At 36.5% G+C, this 24,246-nt stretch overlaps 2 protein-coding genes across 3 annotated transcripts; one reads left to right on the plus strand and one right to left on the minus strand.

Annotated features, from left to right (window-relative positions):
* The first annotated feature begins 4,385 nt into the window (after positions 1–4,385).
* Positions 4,386–12,881, plus strand: LOC149053507 (G protein-coupled receptor GRL101-like). The gene is made up of 17 exons (XM_089183136.1): positions 4,386–4,438; positions 4,679–4,750; positions 5,463–5,534; positions 5,849–5,920; positions 6,361–6,432; positions 6,607–6,678; positions 7,044–7,115; positions 7,606–7,677; positions 7,848–8,844; positions 9,103–9,184; positions 9,801–9,863; positions 9,999–10,079; positions 10,597–10,641; positions 11,047–11,097; positions 11,485–11,541; positions 11,750–11,812; positions 12,350–12,881. Exons 1-17 carry the CDS (start codon positions 4,386–4,388, stop codon positions 12,379–12,381), a joined length of 2,028 nt encoding a protein of 675 aa, XP_089039262.1. The 3' UTR covers positions 12,382–12,881.
* A 5,356-nt stretch (positions 12,882–18,237) lies between these two features.
* Positions 18,238–24,238, minus strand: LOC149053508 (diacylglycerol kinase theta-like). 2 transcript variants are annotated; one of them, XM_089202707.1, is made up of 10 exons: positions 23,955–24,238; positions 23,198–23,229; positions 22,543–22,690; positions 22,254–22,295; positions 21,845–21,996; positions 21,178–21,326; positions 20,323–20,611; positions 19,918–20,008; positions 19,431–19,492; positions 18,238–18,982 (listed from the first exon to the last, which is right to left on the minus strand). In XM_089202707.1, the coding sequence occupies exons 5-10, from the start codon at positions 21,916–21,918 to the stop codon at positions 18,922–18,924; spliced, it is 726 nt and encodes a 241-aa protein (XP_089058833.1). In that variant the 5' UTR covers positions 21,919–21,996; positions 22,254–22,295; positions 22,543–22,690; positions 23,198–23,229; positions 23,955–24,238; the 3' UTR covers positions 18,238–18,921. The 2 variants fall into 2 exon arrangements, with proteins under 2 accessions (XP_089058833.1, XP_089058831.1); XM_089202705.1 differs by having other exon boundaries at positions 23,198–23,272.
* Between the last annotated feature and the right edge of the window lie 8 nt (positions 24,239–24,246).

A 24,246-nucleotide genomic window follows, 5' to 3' on the forward strand; every position in this document is an offset into this window, starting at 1 on the left:
TGTTTTTAGTGCTTAAAAAAAAAAGCCAAGAAGTCTCAATTAGTTTTGAGCCAGATTTTAATTCGTAACGCTACCCTAGGTCTCCTTATCTATTTCTGAAAAGAAGACATCGGTTCTTTGACATGTGATTTTGTTAGAAGATAAGAAAATTAAGAAAAATACGACATTTTCAACACCCGACACCCTCTTTCTATTACTTTTGGTAGGTGGTTGGACAGCAACCAGTTGAGGAAATTACCATGAGGCATTTTCAGTAGCAACACCGAGCTTGAATATGTGTAAGTTTGGACTCTGTTTTATTTTTGTCTAAGGAACGCGTCAAATCCATTGCACATTAGTGAAAAAAAAACCAGCAGATACGAGCGGCATTGTCTTGGCTCCAAATAAATATCAGCTACAAAGTAGGAATGTTTAATTTTCGTAAACATGTTATTTATTTCCTCTGCAAGTAAAATTGGATATGGGTGTGGGTCAAGTGCATCCTCAGACACCACCCTCCTACCCCCGTGTTACGTCCCTGTCCTCACTTCTGCTGAACACTACTTTACGAATCTTAAAAGTTTTTGGATCTTTTAATTTTGCTCGTTCTGCAAATTATCAAAGAAAACTTATGACGTCTATTTTAAAGTTAGTATGTTCTGAAGTTAGTGCTCTGAACGAAAATTCCTTTCTATCTCTGGGTTTTTTTAAATTTTAATTTAATTTTTTTTACACAATCTCCTTGTCAAATACTACACTTCTAAGTTTCGCCTTTTACAAGTTTTCTAATGGTAAGCTTCCTCGGTCAAAAAAGTGGCATAGCTCATTTTAAAGACAACCAAGTAGACCAGAGAAAGAAATCTATTCAATGAAGCATCATTACACAGCGTCGATCTCTAAACTCCATGCAACAAATCGAAACAGGGTCAGGTCAATGTTCAGTGGAGCACTCCTTAATTTACCTATTTCTTTATCTATGTGATATGAGAGTCATAAGTACTTGCTAGTGACACTTATGGTGTTTAACTTGCACAAGAAGAGACGTCAAAATATAAGTAGTTTAGAATATTTAAAGTCCAATTTCATTGAAAGGAACGACTTCCTTCGTATAATCTGAGAAATACTGGGATCATAATTGCACTTCTCCACACAGAATTTTTGAAGTGAAGCTCTAGTTACGGCAATGCAGTGTTGTGAAATAGCTTACGTCGCCACTTGCGTCAAGCGTCATCGCTTACAGAATTTAAACTTTAATAAACCGTCCCAATTTTCCAGTCAGTTCTCCTTTCATTATATCTGTAGCACGGCATCTATGCAAATCTGTATTATTACTTACTATATTTTAATCTCTTAGAAGTACAGAAGGTAGAAGTACGACGTTTTTACTTGGTAGACTCCGTGTCAGTGTCAATATTTATAATCATAATCTTGTAATTCCATGAGGATTGACCGTGAGTAAACGTGAAGGTCTTTCACGTAAATTAAGTGACACATTCTGACATGTAAAGGAGGCAATTTATGTTGAGAGCGTTTTATCGGATAACCGTTTATTTTTTTTTATTCTTTATATCAGTATGACAAATGTCTTATGCATATCGATATTTTACCTAACAATGCCAAACTGACGGCTTAAACAAGGTCACTATTAACAAGTTCAAGTTACATTTCTAATTTTTTTTGTTTTTTATCTTTCAGGTACTTGTCTGATAACCCGTTGAGGAATTTGCCATCTGACATTTTCGCTACAAATACTAAATTGATTTGGCTGTAAGTTAATTTTTCCTCTATTAAGGGACATCAAACAATATTTGTCTTTGTATTTTAAAACACGCCAACTCACTCTTATGTGAAATGTCTGGGTACCACTTTTAGTTTGAAAAACAAGAATATTTCACTCTGATATTATAATTATACGCTGAGACTAACAGATCATATGACGAAATTCTCAGGTTAATTAAGGCCTGGGTCACCCTGCCTTTAACCCATATTTTTCACAAAATTGAGAATAACTTAGCTATTTTGCGAGGGATTTTTCTCATACTTGGCAGAAATGTGTATCACTACCATCTCTCTCGGACTAAATTGTGGCAACGTAATATGATTCTCTCAACAGCCAAAAACAGTCAATTTAGGCGCCAAATTCGTCGGTTGCTTTCTTGAGCAAATTCCCACAACTAAACACAAGGCAAATCAAAATGCAGTTATCGCTATGAATATTTGAGACGTTTTTCATTGTTTTCCCATTTGGAATCGCTGCCAAAAAAAGAGAGATGTGCTAGGCAGATTAAATTAAGTTTTGTCTCTGCGAAGCTGCTTCCTCTATCATGGTTTTTGCCCGAAAACATCTTAGCCTTTACCTGGTTCCAACCGCTGTCAATGAAAGTAATCCTACAGGTTCCTATTTATTTGGAAAAAAGACAAATTAAAACTGTTTAAGAGATGGGAATTTGGAAAACTCGCAGTCACGTATTCAACTTAGTGTCCGCCATTTTGACACGCGAGTGTTCAGGAGCAATTAAACTTACCTAACTGCTTTGGGGGATTACTTTTGTTAGTAAATTCATCTGCTTCTTGAAGAAATTGTTTCCAAAGCATTCAAAAGCCTAGATTTTGATAGACGCCATAAGTATACACATCATGATATGATAGAGGATTTATCAAGCTAAATTTAATTTCAATTAAAATTGAATGGTATATCCACAATGAAACTTTTTTCTATGCATTTGTTACAAAACATAGTACTTTTTTCTATGCATAAGTATTCTAAGCATAATAAGCCCGAAGATAAATTCAGGCTTCAACAAGATTCAAACCCGTGCCTCCCCAAATTTAGTGGGGTGCCTCAACCAACTGAGCTAAAACGCCACTCGTTGAGATCAGGGCACCTTTTGGAGGGTTCTTCTTTCCCGTAGAGGAATATTATCATATTTTTTGATGAAATAAATTTTGCGGATGAAAATCAAGCAAAGCAATGATCCCTGCAGGTAAGGTGCAATTGCACAACCGCGCCTGCGAAGATCAGTTTTGTACTTGATTTTCATCTGCAGGTCAAAATGAAACTTATTTCTTAAGAAAATAGGATCAAAATACAAGACAAGATATCGCAAGAACTTTCGGAATCATGTGAGGAGGAAAATACGATGGTGTATTCGAGAATCAGAAAGATAACCTTTCTATATGTTTTCGGAGCAACAGATTCGGAAAGGAAACGGGGAACCACAAATTATCGTAAGATGAACCGCCAAAAAAAAAGAAAGCCTGCTTCAGTTCATCTATCATGGGAAAAGGCCCGAAAGGTGGCCTAAGACCGATGTAGCTGGAGGATTGTTTCGAGGCCTTATGAGTAGCTTGTTTCTCCGTCAAAGGGTATATAACTGAGTTAGGATAAGCACGACAGACAAAACCTTGCTCGTCTTGACAAGTGAGAATATTAAAACACATGTACATGGCTGCACCATTTTGATTTCACGGTAAAGTCTCAATAATAATCATTTTGAGTTGTCTACACAATTCTCAGGCTGCATTTCAAAACTGAGTTTATTCCACCAGTCATCTGGTTTATTACTTTATATGCATCCCAGCTCTGGCCTTTATTTAATGTGCTAAATTTTCGTTGAATTCATAGGTTTTTGTCTGAAATACAATTGCACCACCTACCTCCAGGAATCTTTGACAAGAACACACACCTAAGGGTTCTGTAAGTAACCTCATTTTTTTCTGTCTGATCCGCGCTCCTAGATTCTTAGTGATGCAATGCAAGCGTTTATAAGATTGACAAAATTTGCAAATATTTCATTCATAATATGTATCTGTTTAAGTACAAAATAAGTTCACCTTTAATTGACACTACTAGTCAACTTTCGCACCTGCAGAATAAGAACTCTAATCTCAGACCAGCTGCACAACAGTTCTACAGGCCTCCAGCTGCTTTTTGTTGTTGTCGTTGTTTTATTAAATTTATCAGATTATTCGTCTCGCTTTGTAAATCAAGAATTAATATGAAAAATCATGAAGATCACATATCGACTGTTGCATTCTGGATTTTTGTCCAGGACTGACCGTTTATGAGATTCTGTCCTCTGTATAAAAGGCATCAAGAAGTGCCTTCTTTAAATAAAAAGATCATTCCAATTTCCATCAAAAACAAATTTCCGTATCCATGTCAAATTTAATTATAATCTTATGTTGTAAAATGAGTTAACGGTGAAGTTAGCACAAACAACTCTTCGCTCAATGACAGTGATGCCGACTTTTGCTCACAAGTCAAAGCAACCGTAACTGTCTTCGACAACAGCCCTGAAAGGTTTCAGTAGTACCCCTATCTAAGCAGATAAACTTCTGGTGGATCTTTAAACTAATTGTCAGTTTTATATGGTAAATAACGCAGACGCCTGAATGACAACGACATGAAAGGGTTGAATGGAAGTGCCTTCAAAAACTTGACAATGTTAGAGGAACTGTAAGTTATTGTATCAATACTGTTGTAGAAGGAAAACTGTTTTTGTAACGCAGCAGCATTCCCCTCTCTTACCGCCTTGTCTATACTTGTTTTTCAAATTAACTTCTTTCCTTTCTCTTTTTTTCTCTTTTCTTCCCTTCCACTCAGTGGTCAAAAGACGATTCGGTAAATAACTGTTTTAATGAAACTAAACATATTTTACATAGAGGTCACATATATATTTTTTTAATTTCAACACAGATGGTTGCAAGACAACAACTTCACGGAATTGCCTCCTAATTTATTCCAAGATCTAAAAAGCTTGAAAGAACTGTAAGTTATTTCATTCCAAGCTTTCCCCTGTTTTAACTCAATGACTACATAAAGTGTTCCAACACTTAGTAAAATTTTCCTTTCTTTTGTTAAATCACTGCTGGTTTATTTTAACACAGATTCTGGTAGTATCATACTTTTCGTCCCTTTCTCTAATTAGAGCATATAGAAAGAAAATCTTTTCCAGTTGCACATTATAAAATCTTCCCATCTGCACTTATAACACGTTTTAAAATTGAACCATCTAGAATTTTGTGTTTGTTGCTGAACTAACATTTCAGTGACAACGATCATACATACAACAATGAAATTCACGCATGTTATGAATATCAGAGTTGTTTTTATGGGTTATCTTTCTCTGTTTTGAACCATGTTGGCATATTTTCTTAGATCACGAGCTTAATGATTTCATTATTGATCCAAGAGGTGGCCATTGCCAGTGTTGGGGAAAAGAGTTCAGTATGCACGCAGATTTCAAGTTTTCAGCGGCCTTCAATTGCTTTTTGTTATAAATATTGACCAAACTAAATAAATGAAGTGACTCTTGAATATTCTCTCTACTGTAAGACAAAACATTGCATGTGTATCACTACGTACTTCCCTTTGTTCTTTGGTTGTTTCTGATGACCAGAATCTTTATGTATTTTTACCTATAAATTTCAGTTTGCAGACTTAATGAAAATGCATTTTCTTGTTTCGTCATTCCTATCAGCTATCTGTCAAATAACAAGTTGAAGAGTCTACCAGACGGACTTTTTAACAGCCTTTCCAAGCTGACATATTTGTAAGTGAGTTAGTTATTTAACCAAAGAGATAATTGGACAGAAACAAATGATCATTCTTAAAATATTTTTTTTAAAAGCACAGCCATCATAGTTGAAACATCATGACGTTTTCCAGCTCGTATCTGCAAATCGTAATTGAAGTAGGCGATGCTATCTTATGTATTTCTTGTGCTTCGGTTAGTAATGTTAAGTCACTTTGTGGTGTAAGAATTTAATAGCTTCTGATTAAATAGCAACCTTAACAATTCCCAGATTTCAGTTGGTAGCTCTAACATAAGCGAAATTTTAGTAACTGTGTAATAATTGTTTTCAGGGATTTATCAAACAATGAACTTGAAAATCTGCCAGCGTATGCTTTCAAAAACATAAGAGCGGTAAAATTTCTGTAAGTAAGATTGATACCGTCCCAAAATATTAAGAATTGTTTTAAAAGATTTTCTTGAAAATAACAGCACTTGGTGACTATAAAAGCTTCTCATTGAATGACAACTTACATTGTAATAACTTCTGGAAGGCAAAGGTTGTTTTGTTTCCTTTTTATCCGAGTTGACAATATCTAAGAATTTGTTGTATTGCCACATCCCTGGCACTAATTTTGTAATTTGTAACAGAGAGTGAACTTGAGAGTTTTCGCGCTTAATCTTGAGATCATTATAGATAAGTCTAATGTGTTCTTTGAAGATTAAGATATAAAGACTGGGAGCTATTTTGCTGGAAAACGTTGCCATTCCCTGCCTTAACCGCAAATCTTAAAACAACAACAAAAGTAGAGCTAAAGATATCACTACACATTTCATTCTAAACTGCACATAATGCTTGCTTCAGGAAAATGGAGTACAACAAAATTAAGAAGATTCATGAAGATCAGTTTCAGGGCTTGGTGGAGCTATTAGATTTGTAAGTGCATTTAGAGTTTAAACCATTTTCCATAATGATCTGAATCTCAAACCGTATACAGTAATATTTTTTTACTGTTAACTCCGTCATTGCTCAAATAAAATTTGCCCTACCCAATCATATTATGTAACTGTACTTTAATATTTATTTCCTTATCCGTTTCCTTTGTTTAAGATATCTCTCGGAGAACAAAATCGAGGCTCTGCCTGATAAAATTTTCAAGGGCGTTAAAAAGCTCAGATCTCTGTAAGTACAGTTAATCACATACAAAACATTCCAGAATATTTGAAGTGATAGAATGAATATGATATCAGCGTTCAAAATCTGAGATTTTTGTCTACAAATTTACCACGATGTAGAACAGGGGTGGTGCCAGGTATCTTCCTCAACAAAGCAATGTTTTTTTTAATTTATATTGCACTAAAAATGTGCCTTTATATAACATACTTTTGGTGCACCTAGGTGGATATTATGAAAAAGCGGAAACAAACATTGTGGAGATCTATGTAGTCTTAACAGAAATTCTCTGAGAATTTATTAGAATGAGGAATGTGACTGCTGCAAGTCCCCGTTTTGGTGTTAGTTGTAAATAGTTACGTTCTTCGTTTCAGGAATATCTTCGGCAATAGGATACAAAACGTTACCAGCACGACTTTCAACTATGCCCACGAATTGCGAATGTTGTAAGTTTACTGCAAATGACAGATTTTTATCTAGGCAACTAAACTTAGTTGCGTATATTGAAATCAGATAACATTCTTTTCATTTCGTTTTGTCGAAGAAAAGACTCGTGCAAAGTAATTTTGGAAAATAACAAATATATACCAAAGGAATTTTTCCCTGGAAGAGTCCGGAAAGAGGCTTTTTTACAGCGAACGACCTCAACCGAATGGGCTGCCACGTCCATAAAATCAGTAGCCATCAAAAATTTCCAAGAAAGCAAGACGAGACTTATCTTAGGCTAAATGACCACTTTTGAAAGAACCTTTGAGAAAACATCAAGCTAAGGTCCGTACTGAAGATCCTCAGCTAGGTTCCTGATTTTGTCTATTTGGACAGTCAATTTGAACATTAACATTAACTTAATGAATCTTATTATTGAAATTCACTTTTTTAGGTTATTTATAATATAAACCAACTTAAAATTCACATTATGATTATTTTAAATCATAGGTTCATGCATTACAACCTGATGGCCGAGCTCCCCAAAGGCTTTTTCGAGCATTTGACGCACATCATCAGAGTGTAAGATTCCATGACGATCCTTTCCTTCACTCGCCCCTTCAAACAATTATTTTAATAATAGTCTATGTTATTAATCAATTAATGATTATTAAGGGATTTCAACGATGCAATAATAGTATTATTTCTTCTTTTTTTTTCTTCTTTTTTTTTCTTCTTTTTTCGAATTCTAGAACTTTGGACACCAACCTGATGTGCTGCCATCTCGATCTTTTCAGGCAGGATGCTGATTGCGAATACTCCTTCAATGACAATTTCGCAAGCTGCCACTCCATGTTCCGCCACCATGCTCCAAGGAGAACTCTTTGGATTGTCGGTCTTCTCTCGTTGCTAGGGTCTTTATTCGTAGTTGGGTGGCAGTATTTCTACCCTGATAACAATGTGGTCCAGTCTATCATGTTGGTGAATCTGGGTGTATCTGACGGTATCATGGGCATATACCTAATCATTATAGGCATAAAAGACCTGCAATGGTCAGGGGAATACTACCTGCATGACTATGAGTGGCGCACCGGTTGGTTTTGCCATTTCAATGGTGCCATGTCTGTCTTTTCAAGTGAAGTGTCAGTGATGATGATTTCTCTGATCGCATTGGACAGACTCAAGAACATCGTGTTTCCTTACACCTTTGCAAAAATTACCCCAAGGCAGACCCGTATAATGTGCGTAGTTATCTGGCTGGTGGGAGGCATTATGGCATTCCTTCCCTTGTCCGGAATGCACTATTTCAGTGAGAGGTATTACGGCAATAATGTAGTGTGTCTGCCCCTGCAGCTTTCCCCAGAATTACAAGAAGGCTGGGAATACTCCACTTCCATCTTTATCGTTTTGAATTTTTCCCTATTCATCTTCATCATGGTTGCTTATATTGCCATCTTGTGGAAATCATGGTCGTCAAGCAGACAGCTTGGTGCACATGGAACTGTTCGTGAAATACGAGCAAGAGCACAAAGTGCTCAGGCCAAAAGAGAAAGAGCACTTGCCAAAAGAGTCTTCTTCATTATTCTGACCGATTTCTTGTGTTGGATGCCAATCGTTGCTATTGGTATCCGTTCCCACGTCGAGAAAACATTTGATCCACCTGGTGATCTGGCAGTGTGGATTGCAGTGTTCGCTCTGCCGATAAATTCAGCCATCAACCCATTGCTGTATACGCTTTCTACTCCACAGGTAACATGTTTCTCTTTTTTGTTACTTTGGAATAGCACCGACCGTTATGTCCAAATTTGGTTTCGTGTAAGAGCAGGCTGGCAACTCAGTTTTCTAATTGTAACGATTAACATACAAAACAAGCATGAAAAAGTAAATGATCGGACAGATTTTTTTAGCTTCTCCGCCGTTGACTTTAGCCATAGAGACCAACGTGACTTCTAAATACGTTACTTGAAAGTCTTAACGTAAACTATTCAATATATTTTGAATGTCTAGGTTCAGCCTGTGTTGAAAGCAAAACTGAGGAAGTTGTGGTCCAATGTTCGATCTATTTTCAGCAGAGGACAAAATCAAGAAGGTACAGTTTTAAGTTCCATTGAAAAATACCACGATAACAATAATTATATTTCAAACCTTGAAATGAAGAAACTTTAACTTTTATCAAATTGAGCATGAGCAACCCAGTTTTCTTTAAGTGACTTATGTGATTTTTACTCCAAGGCTTTCGAGGGGGAATAGGATAGAACTGGCATGAAATCGTAGAAAACACATGTATTTTTTTTTTCGAAAAAGAAACTGAGCAAATTATTGAAACCACAAATGTACAACTTACAATATGTAAAGTTGTAGCATACGTAAAAGAGAAAGCAAGAGTGATCCTAAATAGAGAGGGCATCAATGTATTAAATCATCAATTTTAATGGTGGAAATCATGCTTTCAGTTCGATTTTTGAAGGTTAGTATCTCTAAAACTAAACTATTAGGGAACATTGAGACAAATGGATGCCATTTGCGATAGATTTTTAAAATAGCATGCAAGTCAAAACTCATTCAGCAAACAATTCTCAAAGTATGAATTGCTATACTTCTGTCTTAAATCATAAGGTTAAGATTCTGAATTGTAGAATGCTTTTTTTATATAAACCTGACAATGGTATTAAGTTTTAAATTGGTTTTACTTTTTCATATGAAAGAAGCAGATAATGATCAGCAGGGACAGATTGGAAATGGAGATGAACATGCTAACCTCGAAGAGGGTACAAATAGAGTGCTTCTTAGTGTAGTCACATACGAAATATCTTCTTCACGCCTTTGTGGGGTTCTCTGTATGATACTTTTCTTTCCTTTCTCTTTTCTATACTTGATTCCTTTTTTCATTTCCTTTCCCGTAGGAGAGCAAATTGAAATGCAGGTATTGGAACACAACGAAATCCCAGAAGTGGAAGCCCCTGAATTGCCTGCACCGCAACCAGGTCAGTTAAGAAATATAAGAGTTTTGATGCTAACGATAAAGCTGTAATTGACTTTGCAATCCAACTCTCTTGGCAGGTATGTATAGTTTAATCAATTAACCTAGCAAATGTTAGTTCTCTCAGATTGAAATACCTATAGAAACCAAAGCATTCCTTTTCTGCTCTGATAATATCTGTAGGTGCATTTTGAGAAAGGATAGATTAAGGAATGGTTTCCCATATGACAATAATGTGACGAAATTAAGTTATATTACTTTTGGTTGATAAGTTACCTCCAGACATTCTGGTGTTAAATTGCCATATGCACTTTTTAAGACCTCCACTCATGAGATCCCTATTCCTTTACATTGGTAACCTGTACAGTGTATTATGGACGGAAGATACCATCGTCTCCCATATGACACGGTTGTAGTTAATAAATGATACATATATATTGACAATGATCTTTCATTGTTTCCAGTTTTCACTTATATTGTATGCAGAATAACTTAATGATAATTCTTTGCTCTGTTGACAGCAATTGAACAAGCCTGTGGAGGGGATGCGAATCCATCTTCCTCAGGTAAAAATTTATTTATGAAAGAAATATAAAAAGAAGGCGTAGACAACCGCTTGATTTAAGAGAAGTACTAGTACCGCAAAAGTCACAGTTGCCCAATGTGACTTCAACTGCAAATTGCTTTTTACAAACGGTCATAGGAATCGCCAAAATGAAAAAAGGTAATGCGTCTTAACAACTGTATTTTGGAGAGATATTATTTCAGCAACTATTTTCTTGCGCCCAAATTAACTTTCAGATTTAAATGTGAGCTTTGTAACTCGGTGTTATTTCATAAATCAATAAATAATTGAATACATCTGAAATTCTGACGTACCTAAAATAAAATTTGTAGAGATATTTATTGCAGAATAACACATGAACCATAAGTATCATGAAACATTTTACTCTACTTGTTCCTTAAAACAGATTATCAGGAGGATTTTGACATCAGACCAGCCACTACAAAGACTGTGGAAGGTAAACACCTTTTCAATTTTCATTTCATTTTTTTTCGGAAATTTCGTAACTCTAAAAAAAAACAGCGAATGGTGGCTGGTGCTATCAAGCTGGCGCACTTGGTATACTTGATTGCATGGTTTTGTACGTCACACCAATAAGACTGGGGTTATAATGTCAACGCTTAATCACCAATCAAATCACGATTCTAAGTCTGTCACATGAAAAAATTTACGAGAGCAGCTTGTCGGTCTCTATTTCCGGTAAGGTACAAAACCCTTTCTCAGTTACTAAACCTAATGGGTAGATGAATTTAAAAAAGCCTTATTGGAAAGTTTGTTGTCGTCAAATACTTAACACTTAAATGTAACTAACGTAACTTTTAATAATAAATCTGATTTCACACAGCTGGTAAATCTGAGGAGCAGGTGGAGGTTGAAGAGATTTCAGTGCCCAGTAACAAAGGTAAAGGAGATAATGGTTTTTGATTGGTCACTAAAGGGATTAAGGCATTTTATGAGTAATGAAAACATCTCTTTTACCTTGGTAGTCACTGGAACAATTGAAGTGTGGAAATTGGTGAACCATTAATGATTTTAACTCCTAAGTACAAAGACAAAATTTAATGACTGTATACTAAATTTTTTCGTACCAAAAAAATCATCTTCTAAAGGAGCTAAAATAGCTGAAGAAGAAGAGAAGGCGCCTGAGCCTGACATGGATGTCGCAAAGGAAGGTAACATTTTTATAAATCAGAAGAGATAAATTCAAATTGGTCCACGCATGCCTTATTAGGTGATGCATAATCAGTCCACTCAATTGGCTAAAGATCACTTGAAGTGCTTAGTCCAAAGGTCGTGGTTCATATCGGGAGGCGACTTCATTGAGAAAAAACAAAAAAACGACACCACTTGGGCATTATTATACCTCCTCGTAACGAAGAGCCATTCCTTTTTATACAATGCTAAAATCAAACATTTATGAATTTATGAAGCCGTTTTACTACTTTGTTTGTTTGGGTTTTTTATGGATACAGAAATAATTTTCCCAGAAACAGAAAACATAGCCGCCTCTTACCCCAGCTCATTGAAAGGACATGGTTACTTTGATGTTGTGTACCTCAGTTTTCAAAACACCTCAACACAGACATGCAAAAATTTAATGAGCTTTGATAAGTGGCAGCCCTCTTTTCTGTGTTTGTGAAAATTATTATTCTATCGCTTAAAAGAAAATGAGCGCATTGTATTTCAATCTCTTTTCGTATTCCATCCAGGGGAAGAAGAGGTGTTTGATACCAGACTTTAGTTCTTTGTTTTCGAACCAAGGTAAATGCTTATTACGTCTGCTTTAATACTGAATACCGTGGACTAAAGGGTTGTGGAAAACAAATCCCTCTAAAGAAATTGTTTTTTTGTTGTTGCATGCATCTTTCTAATCTTATAGAATACGTGTAATATTTGAGATGTAGGGTGAACTCTATGCTAAATTTTTAAAATCCTTGGCTTATTCAAACCAATTTCAAATTTGAGATTTCAACGCAACTGTAATGATTGAAGTTATTGGATATGAAGAAGGAAGTCTGTTTTTTTTTATTGCTATAATATGCTGTTTGTCTTTTTTCAAAGTCACTTGCGAATTTTTTTCAGCTATCCCCTTCATTGTTGGCAGTAAGGGTACCAAAACATTTTCAAATTGATCAATTTTTTTCTCTGCTTTTGTTGATGTATGATTTGAAAAATTATAATAAAAAAAAAAAAACTTCTGGGTGGCGAGTACGCCGCACTGATGAGTGCTCTCTCTGTATATGCTTGTATATTCATATCTGCCTTCTGTCCTTAAAGCACTGACCAGCTTACTCACTGACAGTCCGGGTCACTTGACTTTCTGACTAACTGGCCGGTAAGCCGTCAAATTGAATTGACTACCTGAGCTATGACTACTGGCTGACTGACAGATGGATGATTATCTGCCTGACTGTTTTCCGGACTCTCCACCTGGCCAGTGGGCATGGTTATTACTAACTAGATTATATTATGGCTGCAATACACTTCAATGCAGACATGTAAACATTTAATGCTAGACTGACTGATTGTCGGGTCAGTATATCAAACAAACAACTAATCGATAATTAATTTTTGCATTCATTGATTAGCATGCTTTTTTCTTTTGCGTCTGACAGTCTACAAGAGCCAAAAACATTGCCATTGGTATGGAGACCGCGAGTGCTAGAGAAAAACTAGAAAAAGTTCAAAGAAAAGGGAAAAAAACAATTCTAGTAATTAATACGTATGGTCGTATGGTAACATCTTAGTAAAAAAAATCTGCTTTTTAATCCCTTTTTTTAGATTTAATTTTAAAAATAATTAGTAATTAAGTATAGTTATGGTAATTATGGTAATTATGGTATATTATGGTAATTAAGTATAGTTGGAGTGGAACATATTGTGCTATATCTGAGTAGGCGTGTAGTGGTAGTTCATCTTTCTTTTGCTTTTTTTTTCCTGTTTTTGGTTTGTTTGTTTGTTTGTTTGTTTTTGTAACATGTACATCTACCTGACACTTTAAGTCTGTTAGTTTTAGCGTATTTCTAAAGACCATGATTGCTACACCGCAGTTAAGTCAGATGGCTCAAAACGGAGCACAACAATATCAGGGGTGTAGCCAGCCTAGAGTCCTGTACCATTAAATTTTATCATATCACTCTTGCAAATTTTGAAACAAAAATTGAACTTTCTCAGAGTATAGGCCCACGACAATTCGAAAAGCTGGCTATGGTCCTGATGTGATAAGATATTCTATTCTGCATGCTGATCTTTCCATCATTAATTACAATATAGCTGAGTAAATGTTTTGATTAGGAATGCCTCTGGTTTTAAAAGTAATGTTTAAGCTCATTTCCATGGAAAGTGTTAAGATTATTCGGAGTTTACTCATAGTTTAGAGGGGATTCGATGTCCCAGAAGAACTTTCTTGTAGAGTTCCTAATATAGAAAAGAGCATAGAAGGTTAATAATGTGATAAAAATAGAAAACTAACGAGCTTTAAAAAGAATTATCAGATATTAATCTGCACAACAACTATTTAGATAATTCATTTCTAGGTTTTGTTTAAACACGAAAAATCATCTAAAATTTGACAAGAAAAACTTAGACAAATGCACGGGTTGAGGACGTCCACTTACTAGATATTTGAAGGTACGCTGGTAATCTAAATAGTTCATTTCGTAACATTTCAGAACTTATCCGCGAGCATTAAAGTCATGAGGAGTTAAAGTGACGCTAATCTTGGGTTGTATATTAAATTAAAGAACTTAGACTTGCGGTTAAGATTTCCGCAGCTAGTAGACATTAGGCGGTACAGTAACAATCTGAATAGTTCGAACATTACTACAACTCGTCCGGCGAGTATTCAGAGTACGTGTCGAGTTGTTTAATTTCGTTAGTATCTCTAGCTGAAAAAAAAAAAGGTAAAAATGTGACGCAAAAAAAGAGAAACAATTACTGGATAAGACGTCATGCATTAGAGATTTAACAATATATTGAATGACCTAACTAGCGCATTTCTAGAATTTTTATAACTCGTATGAGAGCATAATGATAGCTAAAAGGTAGAGTGACGTCTATTTTCGTTATGTTACTACGTTCTTTATGAACGCAAATTCCTTAAAAAAGAAATTAGAAAGATGTTGTGGTAACGAGTAACAAGTCAGATATAGGATATTAATTGGTACAACAACAATCTGATAGTTCACCTCCACAACAAGCTTGCGAGTGCTTTGCATGCAAACTACGTTTAGAATTGTTAGAGGAAATAAACAAGGTCAGAGTTCGTTTGTTAGAGGTTTTATAGAATGAAAATAATTTAAATAGGTCCTGTCTTAGAGTTTTTATAACTCGTTTGCGAGAATTATAGTCATTAGTGACCTCTGTCATGGCTGAAGCCTGCCTCTTTACACAATTTACATTATTATTAACATTAACCTGAAAATCGACAAAAAAAGAAAAAAGGTCTTAGAATACCACTAACTTAGATATTTAGTAGTGTTTTTAAATCTAATTTTGTAGCCCATTTCTAGATTTTTTTAACTCACAACGAGAATTCTAGTTCATTGTAGTACGTGGTATTTTTTTTAACTTTGTTCAAAGTGATCATTTACATGGCTTCTACAGTAAGAATAACTTGAATGTGTGAGTGGCTTTTTGAGGGAAGTAAGACCGAGTTACGAAGAAGGGTTCCAGATCTACTGTAAAACGTTAACGAAGACTTCAATAAAACATCTTTATGACCTTACACATGAGTCCGTTCTCAGTTTACCCTGTCAAGGTTTCTAAGTCACGCTTCGGGTTCATCCACAGTGTGGATTATGTGCCACAATGACCTGTGACAAAAAAACTGATACAAAATTGCTTTCTGTATCTCTCATAGTGTTGAACTTTTCTTTTTAATGAATTATTCAGTCTGAATTTTTCCCAGAAACTGAGCTGTTTTCTTTTAAAACCATAATATATCTTCTTGACGCGACTCTCTTGGAGGTTTTTGGTTATACCCGATGTAAAAAAAGGGGTAACAAATGTATATTTCCGGGAGGTTAGGAAACATTTTCAAGCTTTACATTTCCATCCTAAGACTTCCACCAAGGGTGGGTGGGAGTGACGGTTAGCATTTAAAAAACCCTCAGATATAAAATCTTTACTGCACTGTGATTGGTTTAGAAGTCTCGCACCACCCTTTGTTCTGCCTTTTAGGGTGTTGACTCGTCATGAATTTTAGTCCTTAGTGACTGCTTGTGATATTTCCTTCTTGTCAACCGCTGAGCGAACTTAAGAAATTCAATAATTTGCCATTGCGGTTAAATTTACTGGGGGACTAGAATTTACGCTCCAAAGTTATATTTCCAGTGGAGGACTCGAAGGTGTAACATGTAGAGATACATAGCTAATTATGACCACACTTTAAAGAGACCTTCAGTTAAACCTGAGTAAATCGAGTCACAAATCCTGAGTGAAACTAACTAAACTTAAATAACTTTACGTCTGTACAACCCACTAGAAGCAAACCGGAAAATCTTCCCTTCCATTCTACACTCTTCCTCGTGCTACACAGCTAACCTTGCCTCTGGAAGCCTGACACAGTGAGGACGAGCATAAACTTGGGGTGAGAGAAAAATCGAATTAGAATGAAGGAAGGTGTCATACCTTCCCAGAACCTCGCCGATTTTTGCTCGCTCTCTTTTACTCTTCTCTCCTCTTACCGCTAGCCTATCACCAGCTATGCCTTTAACGACGAATAAAGAGGTTTTCTCACAAATTTAATTCACGCGGATCACATCTACATGAACTGATCATATGGAGAAAAGGTTAATCAATAGAAGGCATTCATGCATATTAGCTTGTTAATGAATACTTCTGCAGTTAAACCACTTTTTACATATAATTACAAATACAACATTCTTTTGAAATATACTCGAACTTATATTATCTTCAAATTCATCGGTGTCTTCTGTAAAAACTCCATTGACGGGACAAGCTAAGCTTTCAACTCCACCGCGAGACAGAGATTTCAACATTTTAGTTCGCATCTGTGATATACGATTGTGGAACACCAGGGTACGCGTATCGTCGACTCTCAAGCGTTTTCATTCCTATCTGAAATTGCGTTAATTAATCGTATTCTTCTCGCTTTTTTCTTAAGCATGAAATCTTTAATAAACTGTGATTCGTCTAGAAATCTCGCGCCACCCTTTTTTTCCTACATACGACTATGGAATACCAGGTTACGAGTTTGGTTCGTTAGCGCGTAGCGTCTACTACAACGCCTTTGCGCATTTACGGGCGGAACGGGGAAAGACAATGTGGCCGAGACTAGTTCAGAAACATTTTATACCACTTCGATAAACAAATCATGGCCGGTGATAGAAATCGACTCCAATAGCACGAATGGTAATGTATACTGAAGAGGTTCGAATGGTGAGGACTGAGCCGCTCTCCTTGTTTCAGCCTATATGACGAGCACGTGATGTTCATGTGATTGCTCAACCAGCATGCATTTCGTGCTGGTAGAGTTTCACAATTGGTTCAATTTAACGCACTATAAAGATGGAATTTTAGTCTGCACTGTTTACAATACAGCGTATACCCAAAGCGATACAAATGACAGTAATTTCCTTTACAATTTCGAATTACATTTTCTCGGCTAAAGCAATACTTAACTGGATGAAACTTTACTAGATTACCAAGTTAAGTATAAATCAGAGCTGGAAAAAATATCAAGTATGGTTTCTAATTAAGCTGCCATAAGCCCGGGGTAAGTGTTTAATCATCATAAAAAGTAGTTCTTGTTGCGCTGGGGCTTGCAGGAGGGCGAGACGAACTTGTGGGTCTTCTTTTGTTTTTCACTTTAACCTTCCTCTTCGATAGCATCAGCGCCTAAAGAAAAAAATAAGTGAACTTACGATGAAATTTCGAGAAGTGTTCGATGGCCGTTTGGGTTCTAGCAATATTTTCTTGACTCTCCAGAGAATTTTGAACCAAAGTCGTCCGGTTATAAACGTTTTGAATTCTTAGATGTAAATGTTGACAAAAAAAAAAATAAAAAAGTTTCTCAGGTAAAAAGATAAAACTAAATTGATTTTTCGGGATGTTCTAGGTCCATTTTTAACACTGAGATATGAAAGTCCAATCACAAGCCTTTCATTTCCCCCAAACAGTAATCTTTTACAGCGTCGTTACACAGTTTTCTGTAAATACTTGTACTAGTATGGGCCGTACAATCACATTTCCAGGAGGCTGCATCCAAGGTTCACCATCTATTTGTACGAGCATCTCTGATTTTAATTTGATGTTGATCTGTAATGAAGTAATAACAATTGTCATCAATTAAAAAAAAAGCATTGAAGCGGATGAATGAATAGGGTAAATTTCTAAAGAAACTGTGGTTCTGCGTCGGTGTGGGGGGGGGGGGGAGGAGAGGGAAGGGGTGGTATTACAAGATAGTTCCTTTTATCAACTGATTTTATAAAGTAAATATGCCGGGAAAAATGACGCTACGCCACTGGTGGGAACATAGTAACGTGAAACACAGAAATAACAAGATAATAGTACGAGGATAATCAACTTATGGCTTCATTATGTTATTTACTGGATTACAACCAGACATCTATACCTGGGCTCCCTGTGCTAGCCGAATACCAGTCCTGATTCCACTTTGAATCTGACCCTTTCAATAAAGAATTCGCCTCAATTAAGAACTAATGCACCATTTTTATCGCTAAATAAAAACGTTTCCTATGCAAATACTTAAGAAGAAAGGAAAAGGCAGGATACAAAAATTGTGGCAGTTAGTAGAAAAAAATACGCGGAGCAGATTGGAGAGAACAGTATGGTGCATATGCCTGCTGATGTTAGGGTGTGAAGGGTAAAGATGGTGGTGATTCTGACTCACTGGGTGCATTACTCCCTGAAGTCCAACCACCTCGACAAGACCGTCACAGTGACAAGCTGGGGAATGACCCTGCAAAAAGATTCAAGCAATTTCAATTGTGTGTGGAAAAGGAATCCGGGATTGCATTTATTTCGTTTAACTTCGCTTTGCGATTGGTCCAGATAATTCAAGCCACTCTCTGAACCAATCACGGGCAAAACTAAAACCAACGGTGATTTGGTCATTTGCTACTTCCCGCGCTATTGGCGGTTTGGACAATTCTACTCTTCGTACTTATTGACTTCTTTATAGCTAATGCGCTAAATCTTTGAGTCTTTTCCAGACCTCATCTTCTGGGGACAACATGTCATGGTTATTTTATCAGTTGTTTGGTGCTAAGAATATGAGCAGATATCACCACTAAATTCATGAAGTACTACATACATCTTCTTTGTCTGGTCCCCATGCAACTGTGCCTGCTCCCCAACTGGCTGGAAAACAAATTAAAAAAAAAAAGTTAAAGCGCAAAATTTATACAAAAGAATAAAAGACTTTACAAGTAATGAATTGATAATCGCAGGTCAGCTGCTATCAAAGTAATCTCAGAAAAGAAGCCTTAAAAATTCAGACTTTGACTAGAATCGAACCCGGGCCTCCCAGATAATAGTTGGGGACTGCTGCGAAGACACGTGATGTGAGTGAGACAAATTTTAAAAAGTTGTTCGTTCCCGTAAAGGAATCAGATCATAATTATATGAAACAAATAATGTTGACCAACACGAATCATACTTTCACCGGGCATAAAAACTGTGCAGCTTAAAATTACTTGTTGAAGCCGATGTGCAGCGATTTTCTTGCAATTAAATTGAAAATCTAACCACTGCAAAGTTAATTCGAATTAATTTGATTGACCTCAATTTCAAGCTTTTACTTACCTGCCTATGTTCAGAATTACAATTCCTTCTAGTGTTGGTAAGTCAAGTTTTTTGCCATCAATCTGCAGCGAAAAGGAAGTAAATAAGATACTGGTCCCTAGAAAGTTAAAGAGGACGAAAGGCAAACAAGCACCGAAAAACGCCAAAACAAAACGCTCAGGTGTGATTGGAGCATGAAATAAAAAATTGTGCAACTGATACGCATGCAATCATTAAGATTTGAATACAACTGACACACGATGATGATTTGGACCAACACTCGATGCTAAGAAAGTTAATTCTGATATAGGGGTTTCAATAACCTTTTTCCATAAGCAGCTGTCGATGGTAAAATAGGCGGCTGTGCCCGAAAAGGGGCAGTATGGTGAAACCCAAACATGAGCCCGCTTTCAGGGTAAACAAAAAGCAATAAGAGGTCTTATAGTCAGCGGTACACCCCTTTCATTGTGATCAGCAATTCAATACCATCGTCCTACAGATTAATCACCTCTATTTCGACCTCTTGAGTAAATGTCCGCGAGTAGCCTTTGACCATTTTCTTTATACCTGCTCTAAAGCAAACTCCTTTGTTATGAAGCCTGAAACAAAAAGAAACCAAAAAAAAAAAGGGGGGAATTAGAGATTCAACAGAGTCGCACTAACAATAAATTGCAAAACACAAAGTCTGGGTTTTTTCAACCTATCCCTTTTCAAAAGAGCTTTCAACGGAAGTTAAAATTTATCCGGAGTTTGAGTACATTAAACGCAGTAAAGATGAAACAACAGTACATCTCAGAAGACTATGGAACCTTTGTTACCATCCAATGGCTTTCGCAATCAACACCCTTTTTCTTCGATCGAAGACACTACAACTAATTTTGTAACCTGTATATTGAATCCTTTGTATCCTCACCTGCTATGGAATTTATCTGGTTCTTCCTCCCTCTGGAGATGAAAATCTAAACAAAGCTCAGTTCCAATTCCGCTGCCAAAGTAATTATTCATGGTAAAAATACTAGGATTGTCTTCTCTTCCTCCCATCGAGCCAAGCACACTGTCGTTAGTGTCCGCTGAATCAAACATGAAACACCATCTATCAAGAAACACTTCGTGTGCCTGATCAACGGCCATGAGAAGCGATACAGGACTCTCGCCACCAGAGTAGCCACCTCCCCAATGGAGAACACGAAAGAGATCATTTCCTGTAAGTTGAGAATCTCGTTCAATCTCCCACTCATTTTCTAGCTACTATGGAAATCACGAGAGAGATGAATACATATAAGCTGGGAATCTCATTCAATTTGCCACTAATTCTCTTGTTACTATAGAAATCACGAGAGAGATTCATTCATACGAGAGTCTCGTTCAATTTCCCACCCATTTTCTTTTCACTTTGCTATACCACCCGAACGGCAGCTTTTCAAAATACGCTACAATCGTAACTTGAAAATGCTCATATAATTACCGTATAGAGTTCCAGACTTTCAGTAATCAATACTACTTGATTTACTTTCAAATACTACGAACTTTTCAGGCCTAAAAAGGGAAAATCTGCATGACTTTCCAGGGTCTATATCGCCTAGAAAACACGAATGACTAAGTCATGATTAGTTTCAGATTTCCATCCCATTGACCAAGTTTGTTGAACGAGTCTTGAAATCTATGACATATCGCAGAAAAACAAAACGTACAAAGGTACTTTTGTCTCTGGAAATAAATTTGCTCTAAATCGTGGGGAACACGAATACTTTGGAAAAAATCCACTTACCAATGCCAAGAGGAAGAACTGCTGATGCAGGTAGCTTACACTTCATCTCTTGAACAACATCATCCAAACATGACAGCACCCAGCCAACTGTGCCATCACCACCACAGATCAAGACACGAAAATCAGAAATAGATCTCAAAGCATAAACTCTGAAACAAAGATACAAATCGATTCATATTTTAGATATTCAGCGATTTAAAGACGATGGGACAAAGCTGACAGAAGAAGACAAGGCTTATAGTTTTGAGTAAAGAATAGCTGTAAATGATTAATTTGGGAAGCAACCTATACGACAAAATACAAATCGCTCTTCTGCAGGACGACGTCATATAAGGAAAACTAACCCCCATGCCTTTTTTGGACTAAAAATTTTACATCAATCTTTACCACTTCCTTGCTTGTTCCATCTTGAAAGCGAGGCTTGGGGGAGACATTGGGTCATCTCATGTAAATATGGGTATCGCCCTTTAAAGGGTGCAATCTGCACTGGAAAGATTCTGCACCCACCCATATCTGCACTATGGCTTGATTAGCTCGGCCTCGGTCAATTCTCGTGGACACAAGAGTCTAAGGAAATAGTTCTTACTAAGTAAACAACTTCCGTGTAACCTCAACAAATTTGGGTGGGAATTCGTCTCGATATGGAGGGGGAGTGAGTTTAACATACCCTGATAATGGGCCTCCCTTTAAGAGGCTGTACACTTGATTAGGGTTGAGCAGTCTCTGGAAAGCTGTGAACATGTCTGCCCCCTGACCACCACCACTTTTGGAGTTTACCAGTACTAGAAGGGGTTGGCTTCCAGGGGGGAACAGTCCAGGCTATAGGGAATAACAAAAAAATCAAAATAGGCATAACTCCTTAACTGTAGGAAGAGAATACCGATATGCAAGAAACAGAAATCTTGATTCCAGTCAGTCTTTTTCAGTTCATCTGTTTTTTAAAGTACTTCTAGGAAATGCTCTACAGAAAGAACACAGAATTCACTTTATACTTCCCATGGGCACTGCCAGTGATATAATAATGTGTCTTAATTATTAGATACATGAACTGAGCTCTAGGATTACTAGTAACTCACCACAACTTGAAAACACACTTTTCACCTCACAAAATTCCATGGCTACAAAACAATTACAAGAAAAAATATGAGAACAGCCAAAAGCCTCCCTTTGAGTATTTTAATGTGTAAAATATTAGGTCACCAAGGTGTCGTCAATCTTGTTACCAGGGTCTCTGTCACTCTTAAATAGCTGAATGGACATGGCAGATGGTCAGGGGAACGAGGACTCAGGAAACGTACATTAGCCCCTCGTAAAACAAAGATACTTGTTTAGAAGCATCTAAAAAACAAACAAAACAGAACTTACTTTCTCCTAGAATGTTGCCAATCAAAATTTTGTATTTGCTTGTGTCAAGGCCAACTGGGAGACTACCAATGCATATGCATAAACTACCCAAGGGTTCTATGTTTTGCCTCAGGTAGAATCTTGTGAGTTTCATTTTCCTTACAGACTTCTGCAAAGAAAAGAAGTACATTAATTTTTATAAGGAGTCTAACACCTTCAGATGAATATAAGATCTATTATTTATCATTAAAAATCACCTTGCAGTTATAAAAGGAAGTTAATGACAAAATGGGCGCAAAGACATAAAACTATGGAAAGCGAAGTTGTCACCATCTTACCACCATATATTCAATGGCTGTAACTTAAAAATAAGAAAAGTGGAAGGTAAAAAGGCAGAGGAGCCCCTCACCCAGATAATTAACCCTTTACACCCAAAGATCAGTGTGCATATTCTCTGTGCTGTTTTCTGTACATTTCCTACAGTGCTGACATGGAGATTTTGCTTAACAATCAAGAGCTCTGGTATTTGTTGATCATTATTTAATTCTCATGACCTTAATGTTTGATTCAGGGGTGATACTGTAAGGAGAAATTAGATGCTGGTCAGTCTAAGGAGTAAAAGGGTCAAACTATTATACTGTTTAATTCTACATAACTACATCTACTGTTGACTTACTATGTGAGAGGTTGATGATTCTCTGTTAGCTTCTGTCCTTCAAATGACAACCAATAAGTTTTCCAAATGTACTTCCTATTAGTTTTTAATTACAAAATTATATTACATTATGATTTGTGTATAAGTAAACAAACATTAAACTGTTTGTCTCATGATGTCAGAGTCAGGCTAATTGATAGATCAACATTCATTTAATCCATCAACACCTTCATCAGGTGTTGAGGTCAAAAGTTGATATGTCACTATTTGTAGCACCATGGTTTGTAATTATTGGTGGATTATAGCTTGCTGTCAATGGAGTATTTCAATACTCATTAATTATTCCCTTAAAGGTCTACTTTGTTACTGATCAGCTGTTATGCTATTTGATAGTAAGCATTTCAATTCCATCATCTCTATTGACGTATTAGATTTGTGTATAAGTTGAACAGTTAAAGTTAATATCTAACCCTCAACCACCTTGAGTGTTGTACTATGAATATTGACAAGTTTTCATGCAGAAAGCTAATGAGAAGACAGGTCCTTAATGGTCGGCTAATGGTCGAATAAATGAATATCAGGTTATATTGTTTGATTCAGTATTAAATTTTCATGGCTGAAAACATAAATATGTATCAATCACACAATGCAGTGGACTGATATGTTGATTTTTCAAGTACAGTGTATAGGGGCCATCTGATTACATCAATCAGAAATATAAAACTATGTTAAACCATACTATGTAAACTTGACATTATTTGATTCCTTATCCACTTACCAAGAGACAATATGCAGACCTCCTTCCCTGGAGAGTTTAAGTAAGATGTGTCTTTGTATTGCCTTCTTTAGGTGATGCACTGTCGCATTTTGGATGACAACTACAGCTGAAAGTTTATTAAAAGGTATATAAAATTATATACATATAAGGAGTGGATCTTCCACTGTCTTCCCCCAATTTTTTTCACCAAAGAGAGCCATCACTTCTGGATGCGTTAGAGAGTCAATCTTTTCCTCCGATTCTTCTGGGCTCTCTTCGTCCGCCATATTGAGTTGAGGTTCATTCCCAGGCT

This window comes from Pocillopora damicornis, chromosome 1 (genome assembly GCF_964200805.1).
Source record: "Pocillopora damicornis chromosome 1, jaPocDami1.2, whole genome shotgun sequence".
Taxonomy (NCBI): domain Eukaryota; kingdom Metazoa; phylum Cnidaria; class Anthozoa; order Scleractinia; family Pocilloporidae; genus Pocillopora; species Pocillopora damicornis.